At 49.3% G+C, this 14,136-nt stretch overlaps 1 protein-coding gene across 7 annotated transcripts in view; it reads left to right on the forward strand.

The window, feature by feature from the left end:
• LOC134980217 (uncharacterized) overlaps positions 1-14,136 on the forward strand; it is a 132,701-nt gene that overhangs the window by 114,778 nt on the left and 3,787 nt on the right. For all 7 annotated transcript variants that reach the window (XM_063946927.1, XM_063946931.1, XM_063946926.1 and 4 more), the window contains one exon: positions 1,755-1,792. In XM_063946927.1, the coding sequence (XP_063802997.1) occupies positions 1,755-1,792 (38 nt within the window). The remainder of the gene's footprint in view (positions 1-1,754; positions 1,793-14,136) is intronic.

Raw genomic sequence — 14,136 nt, forward strand, 5'->3', positions numbered from 1 at the left:
AAGACCAGTCCAGGTACGCTCAGACAATGCGACGGCAGTAGCATACCTCAATCATCAGGGAGGTACTCACAGCAAGAGACTGATGGAGGAAGTAACTCCCATTCTAAGATGGGCAAAACTCCATCTACCAGCATTGTCAGCAGTTTTTGTCCCGGGTGTACTAAACTGGGAAGCGGATTTTCTCAGTCGGCACACCATTCAGGAAACCGAATGGGCACTACACCCAGAAGTGTTTCAGACACTGGTGAACAGATGGAGTCTACCAGAGATAGACCTTATGGCGTCTCGTTTAAACAACAAAGTTCCATGGTACGGATCGAGAACAAGGGACCTAGGAGCGTTCCTTGTAGACGCACTGTCAGTGGAATGAAGGTTTCAGCTGGCATATCTGTTCCCTCCAATATCTCTGTTACCCAGAGTAGTGAGAAAGATAAAACAGACAAAAGGAGCAATGATTCTAATAGCTCCAGCTTGGCCAAGAAGCATTGGCACACAGATCTGTTGAGAATGTCCGTGGAAGCACCGATACTGCTCCCTCAACGTCCAGATCTACTAATGCAGGGTCCTTGTTGTCACAGTCATCTGGATCGCCTGTCATTGACGGCGTGACTGTTGAAACCTCTATCTTAAGAGGCTAAAGGATTTTCGAAACAATTAATCCAAACTATGTTGCCGATTTTCGCAACGGAGCGATTAAGGCGAAAATGCCCATGCGCATGATACGCAGTGCGCATGCGCTAAATATTTTAGCACAAAACTTAGTAGATTTACTCCCGTCCCACCAAAGAATTTTCATCGTTGAAGTGATCGGAGTGTGATTGACAGGAAGTGGGTGTTTCTGGGCGGAAACTGGCCGTTTTCTGGGAGTGTACGGAAAAAGGCAGGCATGCCTGGATAAAACGCGGGAGTGTCTGGAGAAACGGGGGAGTGGCTGGCCGAACGCAGGGCGTGTTTGTGACGTCAAACCAGGAACGAAACGGGCTGAGCTGATCGCAGTGTAGGAGTAAGTCTCGAGCTACTCAGAAACTGCTAAGAATTTTCTATTCGCAATTCTGCTAATCTTTCGTTCGCAATTCTGCTAAGCTAAGATACACTCCCAGAGGGCGGCGGCCTAGTGTATGCAATGCTGCTAAAATCTGCTAGCGAGCGAACAACTCGGAATGACCCCCTATGACTCCTAAGGGGATGAATAGGGGTAAATGTTCCTCCCAGCAACCTTTGCACAGCTGAAATTGGGCACATCAGCTGGTAGTATTTATTAGTCTGATATTTACCTTATCGTAATGTCAGTACTTTACATATATATGTATATCCCTGGCTGATCAATATTGCCTGGTTTTAAACTGATTATATAAAACTTAACTATCTGATGAAACATATTCAGAACACCACATCAAAAAGAAGAAAGTAAGGCAGCGCTAAACTGGTTAATTAAACAGATGGATTGTCAATAATAAATTCATATATTTAATTAATTATTGATTAAGTAAAAAACAATACACATGTAGACCTATTCCCTCATGGGCCTATTAGGGGTTTTGTACTTCAGTGCCTCCACCCTAGCTTAGGTACACTGGCTTGCTTGGGAAAGCCTCTCAATGAGGGATTATGGGTTTAAATGGAATGAGAGCGACTGAGGTTACTGGAAACAGTATGGGTGAGCAATGGGTGACTCCCAAGTGAGGAGTGGTTACTGTTCTAGGTCGATGGTTTTACTTTTACCTTTGTTATTTATTTTCATTATGTTTTTTCAGGTCAAGAAGCTTCCCTCCAAGATGACTACAGCTTCCTGGCAAGTACATTTTATTGTAAAGCAGACAATACAATTAAAGCACGTAATTAGAATATTCAATGTGTCATAGCATATAACAACCAGCTGGAGAACCTTTACTTCACTCTAACTCTATTCCCCATCCCAGCCTATTTTACAATACTGTTGCATGCAGTATAAAAAACAAGCTTGGCTACCTTTACCGTAATCGGTCAGATTATGGACCTGGGGTTTTTCGAGTTGGACTGCGCAGTGCAGAGTTCTCTAAAAAAATTACTATATCCACAATTTTGTCACTGACGGTGGATGAGAGCTCTCTCTATATAGAAGTGTCTGAGGACTAATGGTAGAATGGGTTAGGGAATCGGATCAAAAACATACAATTATCTCCACTGGGTTATTCATCCAAGAAATGGGACACTATCTCCTGAGCTAGTCTGCTCTAGCAGGATCCTGGAACAATACGCGGGTTGGGTCTTCAAATAATACTGTAACTAGGGTATCCTCAAACTTTGCAAAGAGAGATTGGTGACGCTGCTCGTCCCTACCATTCAGAAGAGAATTTCCAGTAGCTGATAGCTCTTTAGTCTGTGCAGTTGAAGGTCTACCTGTGCCAGTAGGACTTAGCCGGGGATCACGTGCATATGGGGTAAATATGGTTATCTTTATAGCTCCTTATACTCCCAACGTTTGGGGAAAATATCCCTTTGATTGAAGTGCTAGAAAAGGGGTACTGGGTAGACTGATTTTGTTTGTACCAATGGTGGGTTAGTCTTTTCAAGTTGATGTAGGGCCACAGATGACATGGGGACTCTACATACATTAACGTTCACTCAGTGGTGGATGTGTCCATTCTGCGATTCCCCAGGAGATACACCAAATAAGGGTTATTATTCAACGGACTATATGGTTACCAGTTTCAGTCTCTCTAGTTAAAATATTCACAGAGGCATTATACAGTCATTAAGGTTGAATGATTAGGATCAGAGACTAAAGTGCATACTGCGGCTGGGCAGTTAAGCTTCCTCTGGGGTTGGGACAAAACCGCTGCACCCTCATTAATTACTCCTCCTTCCCTGCAGACAGATGTCTCTCTGAGAAGATCACCTCCCCCAGCTTCAGGCTGAATGGCTACCTCAGTGGGGCTGACTCCCCCCCCCCCCCCCAGTGGCTGACTGGACACTGAGCCTCTCAGTTATGTAAGAGCTCCACCTCTTTTGCTACCTGCTCCTACCCTCCGTTCAAGCGGCTGCTGGTTCAGCCTCCCAGCCACCTGCCTCCGCAGCAGCACCTCCAGTCCAGCTCCCTAAGGCAGCGGCAGCACCTCTGGTATCTCCACAAGCGGCAACATCCTTACCTCCTGTCTATCCACAAGCGGCAACAGGTGCGCCTCGTGTCTCTCTCCCCCGGCAGCAGCTGCAATGCCTCCAGTCCAGCCCCACACCACCAACAGCGGTAAGCGACGGCGGATCGTAGTGACTCCTTCCTCAGCAGCAGGTACCCCCGGCAAGCTCTCCTCTCTCCCCGCCGCTATTCTAACAGGCCGTCCACCTGCTCGCGCTCCCAACCGTCCTTATCTACTCCCCCTGCCAGCCCTAGAAGCTTCCCTGATGTTCTCACTCTCCAGCACCCCTCCATAGAGATAATGCAGCATTTTAATTCATAAATAATAAACATACATAACAATACGATTTAGCACTCCAGTATTAACAGTTCTAACCTTACATACACAGAGGGCTACACACAGTTTAGAAATTGTATAAGATATGAAGGAATCTCCTAGTCACCACACAATTGCAACCTTAAATATCTGTGCCTGTTCCTATTTGATAAAAACAGGATTTATAGCAAACAAAGATGCACGGATATTACTCCTTTAGAACTGGCGACATAGTCCAAAGTGAAATTATTACCTGACGTTCCCCGCTGGAGGATAGTGTGATTACAGATGTACAAAATGAAAGGTAGGAGGAGATAGTCCTAGAGCTTGCTGTATTATTTGTAGTCCAGTGATGGTTCAGGCACTTATGGTATCCATCCAGTGTGTCAAGTGGTGACGGGGAGGAACAACTGACGTGTTCCGCTGCCAAGCCTTGCAGCTTTTTTCAGCAAGAGTCCCAGGAATGCCACCTTGGACATGTAGGGGGTCATTCTGACCCGATCGCTCGCTGCAGTTTATCGCAGCGCAGCTATTAGTTCGGAAACGGCGCATGCACCGGCGCCACAGTGCGCCAGCACATACCAAACGGCCGAAGGCCGTCGTAGACTAGCGATCGCCTCTGAGGCAGAGGGCGTCGCTGGGCGGGAGGGGGCTAAGCCTCCGTTTAGGGGGTGCGGTCCGGCGAACACAGGCGTAGCCAGACCGTTGGGGGGGGGGGGTAAGGCGGGCCGCGGCGGCTGCGTGACGTCACACACACTCGCTACGAACCGGGGCAGCGAGGAGGTTCTCCTGGCCAGCCGCAAGAGCTGCGCTGACCGGGAGTAACTACTCAGATGCAAAAGCATCGCCGCTGTGCGATGCTTTTGCATTTCTGCAGGGGGAAGCCGACACTGACATGCGGGGCGGACTAGCCCTGTGCTGGGCGTCCCCCCCGCATGTCTCAGTGCCTGATCGTAGCTGTGCTAAATTAAGCACAGCTACGATCAACTCGGAATGACCCCCATAAGCCTTGATATTTGTGACCTTGTACGTGTGCTACCTATCATTACCTGCTATTTGTTATTATTTGTTAAGTATGTGTTTGTTGAGACTAAAACTGTGTTGAAAAAAGGAAAAACCTTGTTGGTTGGGATTGCTTTCCCTAGACGCCAGTCTGAGGGGTTGGAGCACGGTGTTGGAGCAACACTCCCTTCATGGTCGGTGGACCAAGGAGGAGTCTCGCCTCCTGATAAAAATTCTGGAATTGCGGGCGGTGTTCAACTCATTGAACTTAGCCCAGCGTTTGATACAGAACAGACCTGTTCAAGTACAGTCGGACAACGCCACCACGGTGGCGTACATAAATCATCAAGGCGGCACTCGAAGCCGCATGGCAATGAGGGAAGTATCACGGATTCTTCAGTGAACAGAATGCCATCTGCCAGCCATATCGGCAGTGTTCATTCCGGGTGTCCTAAACTGAGAGGTGGACTTTCTCAGTTGTCAGGACGTACACGCCAGAGAGTGGAGCCTCCATCCAGAAGTGTCTCAACTCCTCGTGGACAAGTGGGGTCTTCCAGATGTGGACCTGATGGTGTCTCGAAACAATCACAAGGTTCCGGTCTTCGGAGCAAGGACAAGGGATCCTCGAGCAGCGTTCGTGGACGCAATGGCAATTCCATGGAACTTTTGCCTGCCATATTTGTTCCCTCTGGTGTCACTCCTGCCCAGAGTAATAAGGAAGTTCAAGCAAGAAGGAGGAATCCTACTTCTGATCGCTCCAGCGTGGCCCAGACGGCATTGGTTCTCAGACCTTGAGGGTCTCTCGATAGAGCATCCCCTTCTACTTCCGCAGCGCCCAGATCTCCTCGTTCAGGGCCCCTGTGTATATCAGGATTTAGCCTGATTGGCTTAGATGGCGTGGCTCTTAAAGCTTCCGTCTTAAGGGCCAAAGTATTTTCTGAGGCGGTCATTCAAACCATGTTGAAGGCCCGGAAACCGGCTTCTGCTCTGATTGTTGCGCATCTAACAATCATGACGCTTACAAGTTTAGTACGGAAAAACTTTAGGCCTTTCTACAACAAGGACTGGACTTGGGCCTTCGTCTGGCCTCCATCAAGGTTCATATTTCTGCCTTCTCGGTTTGTTTTCAGAGAAAAATTACGACCTTGCCTGATGTGCATACGTTCACTCAGGGTGTGTTGCGGATTCAACCTCCTTATGTTCCGCCGGTGGCTCCTTGGGACTTGTTGGTGGTTTTGGAGGCATTGCAAGGATCTCCATTTGAGCCTCTTGAATCTGCAGACCTTAAGTGGCTTTCTCTTAAGGTGTTGTTTCTGCTGGCTATTGCCTCTGCTAGACGGGTGTCGGATTTCGGTGCCTTGTCTTGTAGGTCACCATATCTGTTTTTTCACCGTGATCGGGCAGTTCTTAGAACACGCCCCGGATATTTACCAAAGGTGGTGTCTTCTTTCCACCTTAATCAGGAGATTGTGGTTACTGTTAGGCGCCGGGGTCCGCTCGGCCGTGCGGCCCGGCGCCTAGCAACCAGGGACGCCGGGCGCGTTCAGCCGCCGGCTCCCTGGCAACGCTGAGACGCCGGGCGCACGGAGCCGCCTCTGGCCTTAGCAACGGGGACGCCACGTGCAGCCGCGTTCCCCGTTGCTGGGTCTATCCTCATTGCCCTGATTATGTGCTGGCCGTGCAGCATGCAAGCTGCACGGCATTTCTTTTGATTGTCCTGTCTGGATCTTGATTGGAGGATGCCTGAATAAAGGCATCCTCAGGACTTCCTACAGACGCCGGTGATAGTTTCCTGTTTGCCTTGTCTGCTGCAGAGAGTTCCCAGTCCCGGTCTATTCGGTTGTTCCTGTCCTCAGAGATCCTGTACTCGGAAGTTACCATCTGTTCCTGGAGTCTGACCGAGCACCTTTAAACATCTGGTGGTGTTCGTGAGTCACGGCGCAGCCGTGTGTTGCGGCTTGTCCGCTACTGTTTATTATTTTGTTTATATTGTGTTCTGGAATTTTGCGGAGGATTCCGCTTCCACAGATCCACTCTGGTGTCCAGCGGTGCCGTATAGGAGTGTCGGATCAGTGGATCTTTGGTTGTCCTTTTCCCTGGCGGCTAGTCCGCACATACCTTTTGATTTAGTTAGTCAGCTTGTAACCCCTGGCCGTGTTGCTTAGTCAGAGGGCCCCTTGTTATCACCCTGTCTCGGATTTCCCCTTGTCTCCCATTAAGACCTGCGGGGGCATCGGGGTTGGGCAGACATAATCCGCCCTTCGAACGCGGCTGCCATGGGCTCAAGCAACCATAGTCTCGCAGGGGATTTCTGATAACACGGGCGAGACAACGGAGTTAGGGCGCCAGGGGTTACTAGGCCTTTCAGCTCCCACAACCAGCTTATTTTCCTGAACTCAGATCCCTGTCATTAGATCTCCTCCGGTCTGGAGTTCAGGAATCATAACATTATCACCGGCCTACAAAAGAAAAAATTTGAACAAGAGTTAATTTTTTCACTTATTCAGTTGGGAGATTTTTGTCGGCCTCATGAATCCCACCGGTGTTGGGCCAAATCCTGGCCAGTTTCTAGTTAGTCAGATTCAGGAACTTACTCAGATGGTTCAGGATCTGTCCCTCCGGGTGAGCTTACAGGAAGATCTGTTACGGACCTCCCCGAGGGTCGTCCCTGAACCAAAAATGCATCTGCCTGACCGTTTTTCTGGAGATAGAAAGCAGTTTTTTAATTTTAAAGAATCTTGCAAACTGTATTTTCGTTTAAGACCAGTTACCTCAGGTACAGAGGCTCAGCGGGTTGGGATTATTATTTCTCTGCTCCAGGGGGATCCTCAGACCTGGGCTTTTGGTTTAAAGACAGACGATCCGGCCTTATCGTCTGTAGACGCCTTTTTAAAATCTTTAGGGCTATTGTATGACGACCCTGATAGAGAGGCATCCGCAGAAAGTCAGTTGCGTGCTCTTAGACAGGGTAGGAATCCCGCAGAGAATTATTGTACGGAGTTTCGCCGTTGGTCGAACGACTGTGGCTGGAATGACCCAGCCCTGCGCAGTCAGTTTCGCCTCGGCTTATCTGAATCTATAAAAGACAGTCTCCTCCAGTATCCCGCTCCTGCGACCCTCGATAACCTCATGGAGCTCTCTATTAAGATAGATCGTCGGCTCAGAGAGCGGAGGGCTGAAAAAGGGGCATCTGTCGGGTCCTCTTCCTGGGTTCCTTCCGTTCCTGTAGACATAGAGGAGCCTATGCAGATAGGTCTCTCCAAATTGTCTCCGGAAGAAAGAACCAGGAGGCAAAATTCTGGTCTATGTTTATACTGCGGAGGTAAGGGACATTTTGCCCGTAGTTGTCCAAACAAGTCGGGAAACTTCCTGACCAAGTGAGTTGTGAGGGGGTTCACTTTGGTCTGCAGCTCATCTCCTCAAATAATTCACTGTTGGTTCCTGTTAAAGTTTCCTATGGCAGCCTCCAGCTCCAGAGGGTCGGAACACAGGTGTCATCCTCGCTGTTCGTCCCGGAGCCGCGCCGCCGTCCTCCTCACAGAGCAGGAAGATAGAAGCCAGGTGAGTATAAGAAGAAAGAAGACTTCAGAGGTGGCAGAAGACTTCAGAGGCGGCCATTGCTCCCACATTCACACACACTGACGGCACTGTACGGGTGCAAGGCGCAGGGGGGGGGGGCGCCCTGGGCAGCAATAATAAACCTCAAGGGACACTGGCTGACATATATATACTGCAGAGGCAGTATATTAAAAAAAAATGCCAGTATAAAGAATTTGAGCAGGACCAAAGCCCACCGTTGAGGGGGCAGAGCTTGATCCTCCAGCACTATACCAGCGCCATTTTCTCCACAGCACGCTGCAGAGAAGCTGCTCCCCGGACTCTCCCCTGCTGAGCAAGTACAGATGGCAAAAAACGAGGGAGGGGGGCACATTTATTTGGCGCAGTGAGTGTATTATTGGTATATAAAAAAGGGCTTTACAGACTGGGATTTTGTTCCAGTGGCGCTGGGTGTGTGCTGGCATACTCTCTCTCTGTCTCTCCAAAGGGCCTTATTGGGGAACTGTCTCCATATTTATATATCCCCAGGTCGGGGTTCTTCCTTCCTCGCCAGAGGTAAGGGTAGAGGGAAAAGGACGCCTGCTACGGCTAGTTCCCAGGAACAAAAGTCTTCCCCGGCTTCTACAAACTTCACCGCATGACGCTGGGGCTCCACTGAGGGAGTCCGCGCCGGTGGGGGCACGTCTTCGACTCTTCAGCCAGGTCTGGGTTCAGTCGGATGTGGATCCTTGGGCGATCGAAATTGTATCCCAAAGCTACAAACTGGAATTCGAAGAAGTGCCTCCTCGCCGATTTTTCAAATCGGCTTTGCCAGCTTCTCCCCCAGAGAGGGAAATAGTTTCAGCTGCCATACAAAAGCTGTGTCAACAACAAGTGATTATCAAGGTTCCCCTAATGCAACAGGGGAAAGGGTACTATTCAGCCCTGTTTGTGGTCCCGAAGCCGGATGGCTCGGTCAGACCCATTCTGAATGTAAAATCCCTGAACCTGTATTTGAAAAGGTTCAAATTCAAGATGGAAACTCTCCGGGTAGTGATCTCCAGCCTGGAAGGGGGGGATTTTATGGTATTACTAGACATAAAGGATGTGTACCTTCATGTCCCCATTTATCCCCCTCATCAGGCGTACCTGAGATTCGCTGTACAGGACTGTCATTACCAGTTTCAGACGTTGCCGTTTGGGCTTTCCACGGCCCCGAGAATTTTCACCAAGGTTATGGTGGGAATGATGGTGCTCCTGCGCAGGTAAGGAGTCACAATTATCCCATACTTGGACGATCTCCTGATATAAGCGAGATCAAGAGATCAGTTGCTGAAAAGCGTGTCGCTCTCCCTGAGAGTGCTGCAGCAACACGGCTGGATACTAAATCTACCAAAGTCGCAGTTGATTTCAACGACTCAGTTATCGTTTCTAGGCATGATTCTGGACACGGAGGAGAGGAGGGTTTTTCTCCCAACGGAAAAAGCCCAGGAGCTCCAGAACATGGTCAGAGACCTGCTAAAACCAAAAAGAGTGTCAGTTCATCAATGCACTCGAGTACTGAGAAAAATGGTGGCAGCCTACGAGGCCATCTTCTTCGGCAGGTTTCATGCGAGGACGTTTCAGTGGTACCTTCTGGACAAGTGGTCGGGGTCCCATCTACAATTACATCAGAAAATAAGCCTGTCCCCCAGGGCCAGGGTGTCTCATCTGTGGTGGCTGCAGAGTGCTCACCTTCTAGAGGGTCGCAGGTTCGGCATTCAAGACTGGGTTCTAGTGACCACGGACGCGAGCCTCCGAGGATGGGGAGCAGTCACACAGGGAAGAAATTTTCAGTGACTGTGGTCAAGCCAGGAGGCTTGTCTGCACATCAACGTGCTGAAATTAAGGGCCATATACAACGGCCTACGACAAGCGGAGAATTTTCTTCGAGATCTACCTGTACTGATTCAATCAGACAACATCACAGCCGTGGCTCATGTAAACTGCCAAGGCGGGACAAGGAGCAGAGTGGCAATGGCGGAAGCCACCAGGATTCTTCGCTGGGCGGAAAATCACGTAAGCGCTCTGTCAGCAGTCTTCATTCCGTGAGTGGACAACTGGGAAGCAGACTTCCTCAGCAGACACGATCTCCATCTAGGAGAGTGGGGTCTTCATCAAGAAGTTTTTGCAGAGATAACAAGTCGTTGGGGACTTCCTCAAATAGACATGATGGCATCACGCCTCAACAAGAAGCTTCGGAGGTATTGTTCGAGGTCAAGGGACCCTTAGGCAGTGGCGGTGGATGCCCTGGTGACACCATAGGTTTTTCAGTCGGTCTATGTGTTCCCTCCTCTTCCGCTCATCTCAAAAATATTGAGAATCATAAGACGAAAAAGAGTGCAGACAAGGTGGGTCATTCTGAGCTGTTCGCACGCAAGCTGCTTTTAGCAGCTTTGCACACACTAAGCCGCCGCCTACTGGGAGTGAATCTTAGCATAGTAAAATTGCGAACGAAAGATTCTCAAAATTGTGATTACACACCTCTTAGCAGTTTCTGAGTAGCTCCAGACTTACTCGGCATCTGCGATCAGTTCAGTGCTTGTCGTTCCTGGGTTGACTTCACAAACACACCCAGCGTTCGCCCAGACACTCCTCCGTTTCTCCAGCCACTCCCGCGTTTTTCACAGAAACTGTAGCGTTTTTTTCGCACACACCCATAAAACGTCCAGTTTCCGCCCAGAAACACCCACTTCCTGTCAATCACATTACGATCATCAGAACGAAGAAAAAAACGTGAGTAAAATACCTAACTGCATTGCAAATTTACTTGGCGCAGTCGCACTGCGGACATTGCGCATGCGCATTAGCGACTAATCGCACTGTTGCGAGAAAAAAATAACGAGCGAACAACTCAGAATGACCCTTAATACTCATTGTTCCGGATTGGCCTCGGAGGGCCTGGTATTCAGATCTTCAGGAAATGCTCACAGAAGATCCGTGGCCTCTTCCTCCCAGGGAGGACCTGTTGCAGCAGGGGCCCTGCGTGTTCCAAGACTTACCGCGGTTACGTTTGACGGCATGGCGGTTGAACACCAAATCCTAGCTAGGAAAGGTATTCCGGGTGAAGTCATCCCTACTCTGATCAAAGCTAGGAAGGATTAACGGCGAAGCATTATCACCGTATCTGGAGGAAATATGTATCTTGGTGTGAAGCCAAGAATGCTCCTGCAAAAGATTTTCAGCTGGGTCGTTTTCTCCATTTTCTGCAGACAGGAGTGGATATGGGTCTAAAGTTAGGCTCCATTAAGGTGCAGATTTCGGCCTTATCTATATTCTTTCAGAAGGAATTGGCTTCTCTCCCAGAAGTCCAGACTTTTGTAAAGGGAGTGTTGCACAGCCAACCTCCTTTTGTGCCCCCAGTGGCACCGTGGGACCTTAACGTGGTGATACAGTTCCTCAAATCACACTGGTTTGAACCTCTTCAAACAGTGGAGTTAAAATTTCTCACTTGGAATGTGGTCATGTTGTTGGCCTTGGCATCTGTAAAGCGGGTGTCCGAATTGTCTCACAAGAGCCCCTATCTGATTTTCCATGTGGATCGAGCAGAGTTGTGTTATGCACACCAGTGCCTGCAGGAATGTACTGGTGTCTGAACTGTTAGGCACACCAGTGCCTGTAGGAATGTACTGGTGTCTGAACGGATAGGGATGCAAAACAAATTAACTCACAGACAGACTGGGGAATATGACATTACGTACACAGAAGGTGATAGGGTAACAAAATAAACACAAAGTGAACAGAGAAGCCCAGAGGCTAAGAAACTGGGTGTCTCCCTAGTATTAGTAATGCTCAGATGGAAAAAGCAAGATGTTGTGTTTTAATACGTAGAAAACCCGAAATGCTGTTGCTAGGGGCAACAGCAAAACCCTAAAGGGTTACCAACGGGTGTGGCAGTAAACTCCTTGGTCAGAGATGGAATGATAGACACAAGGAGAGTCTCCACAATCCTAATCCTCACTTGCAGTGCACAGGTTCAGCTTACTGCCACTAAACTGACACCTGAACACCTTGCACAGTGAGACAGGATTTAGGCAGGCAAGTCTGAGAATACAGCCGCAAACTTGCTAAGTTCACAGAGTAGCAAAAGAACCCCAGCAAGTTAAACGACTGACTCCAGTCTTACTGCTAGGTCTGGATTGGCAGAGTGTAGTACCAAATCCCCAGGCCTATTTGCAGTAAGCAACAACAAATACAAAGCTACACAGTACTGGCTAACTTTCAGGAACTGACTAACCAACAAAGATTCAGCAGCATCTGCTTAACCTGAGAAGAGGCCTTATATAGCAGGTGCTGTCCACGCCCCACTCAGACCTCACAGACTGTGAGCACAAAAACCAGCACCGAATCCCCTGCCGTGCACAGAGCCTGTAACCACTGCACAGCAAAAGACCCGAACCGGAGTATCAGCTGCGCTCAGGTTACTCCGCTAGCACTTGTCTCCCGGTTGCCATGACGACGTGGCAGCACAGGGCAGGAGACCCTAACAAGTTGAGAACTCGTCCTCAATATCTAACTAAGGTGGTTTCGTCGTTTCATATGAACCAACCTATTGTGGTGCCTGTGGCTACGGGTGACTTGGAGGATTCCAAGTCCCTTGATGTAGTCAGGGCATTAAAAATTTATGTAGCCAGGACGGCTTGGGTTAGGAAAACAGAGGTACTGTTTGTCCTGTATGCAGCCAACAAGGTTGGTGCTCCTGCTTCTAAGCAGACTATTGCTCGCTGGATCTGTAACACGATTCAGCAGGCTCATTCTATGGCTGGATTGCCGTTACCAAATTCTGTAAAGGCCCATTCCACTAGGAAGGTGGGCTCTTCTTGGGCGGCTGCCCAAATCGTCTCGGCATTACAGCTTTGCCGAGCAGCTACTTGGTCGGGTTCAAACACTTTTGCAAAATTCTACAAGTTTGATACCCTGGCTGATGGGGACCTTGTGTTTGCTCAATCGGTGCTGCAGAGTCATCCGCACTCTCCCGCCCGGTCTGGAGCTTTGGTATAATCCCCATGGTCATTACGGAGTCCCCAGCATCCTCTAGGACGTAAGAGAAAATAAGATTTTAAACCCACTGGTAAATCTTTTTCTACTAGTCCGTAGAGGATCCTGGGCGCCCGTCCCAGTGCGGACTGTTTCTGCAAGGCTTGTATATAGTTGTTGCTTATATAAGGGTTATGTTACAGTTGAGATCAGTCTCTGGCTGATGCTGTTTTATTCATACTGTTAACTGGTTTAGTATATACCATGTTGTACGGTGTGTATGGTGTGGGCTGGTGTGTATCTTGCCCTTAGATTAACAAAAATCCTTTCCTCGTACTGTCTGTCTCCCCTGGGCACAGTTTTTTAACTGAGGTCTGGAGGAGGGGCATAGAGGGAGGAGCCAGTGCACACCCATCTAAAGTCTTAGAGTGCCCATGTCTCCTGCGGAGCCCGTTTATACCCCATGGTCCTTACAGAGTCCCCAGCATCCTCTACGGACTAGGAGAAAAAGATTTACCGGTAGGTTTAAAATCTTATTTTTATGCCATCAGACCTCTGCACATACCCATCTTATGCCATCACACCCCTCCACATAGATAAGCGATAAGCATAATATGTGCATTGGTCATTGCTGCTGTAAGAATAAGGGGAAGCACTCACAGAACACAGAAGAGGATTGGGCAGTTTGCAATTTGCAGAGTGAGCCAAGACAGAGTGAGCCCCCACAGAAACACGGCTCACCCCCGCAAGGGACACTTCCAGGGCCGGCTCCAGGCCTACTAGCACCCTGAGCGAGAAAATGTAAAAGCGCCCCCCCCCCCCATGCGCGCGCCGAAGGCGCGCGCGCTCCCGGAAAAGTGGGTGTGGCCTCTGGAAAAGTGGGCGTGGACTCGTAACTTCATATCATCAAACTGTAAAAATATTTTCACACAATTAGCATCCTTACACATAGCCACAGTAGTGTTCCTTACACACAATGTCTCCAGTATAGTGCCAGATACACATAATGTGCAGTGCCAGATAGACATGACATGCCTCCCAGCAGTGCCAGCTACACATGACATGCCCCGCAGCAGTGCCAGCTACACATGACATGCCCCGCAGCAGTGCCAGCTACACATGACATGCCCCGCAGCAGTGCCAGCTACAC

The sequence above is a fragment of the Pseudophryne corroboree genome, chromosome 12, assembly GCF_028390025.1.
Source record: "Pseudophryne corroboree isolate aPseCor3 chromosome 12, aPseCor3.hap2, whole genome shotgun sequence".
NCBI classification, from domain to species: domain Eukaryota; kingdom Metazoa; phylum Chordata; class Amphibia; order Anura; family Myobatrachidae; genus Pseudophryne; species Pseudophryne corroboree.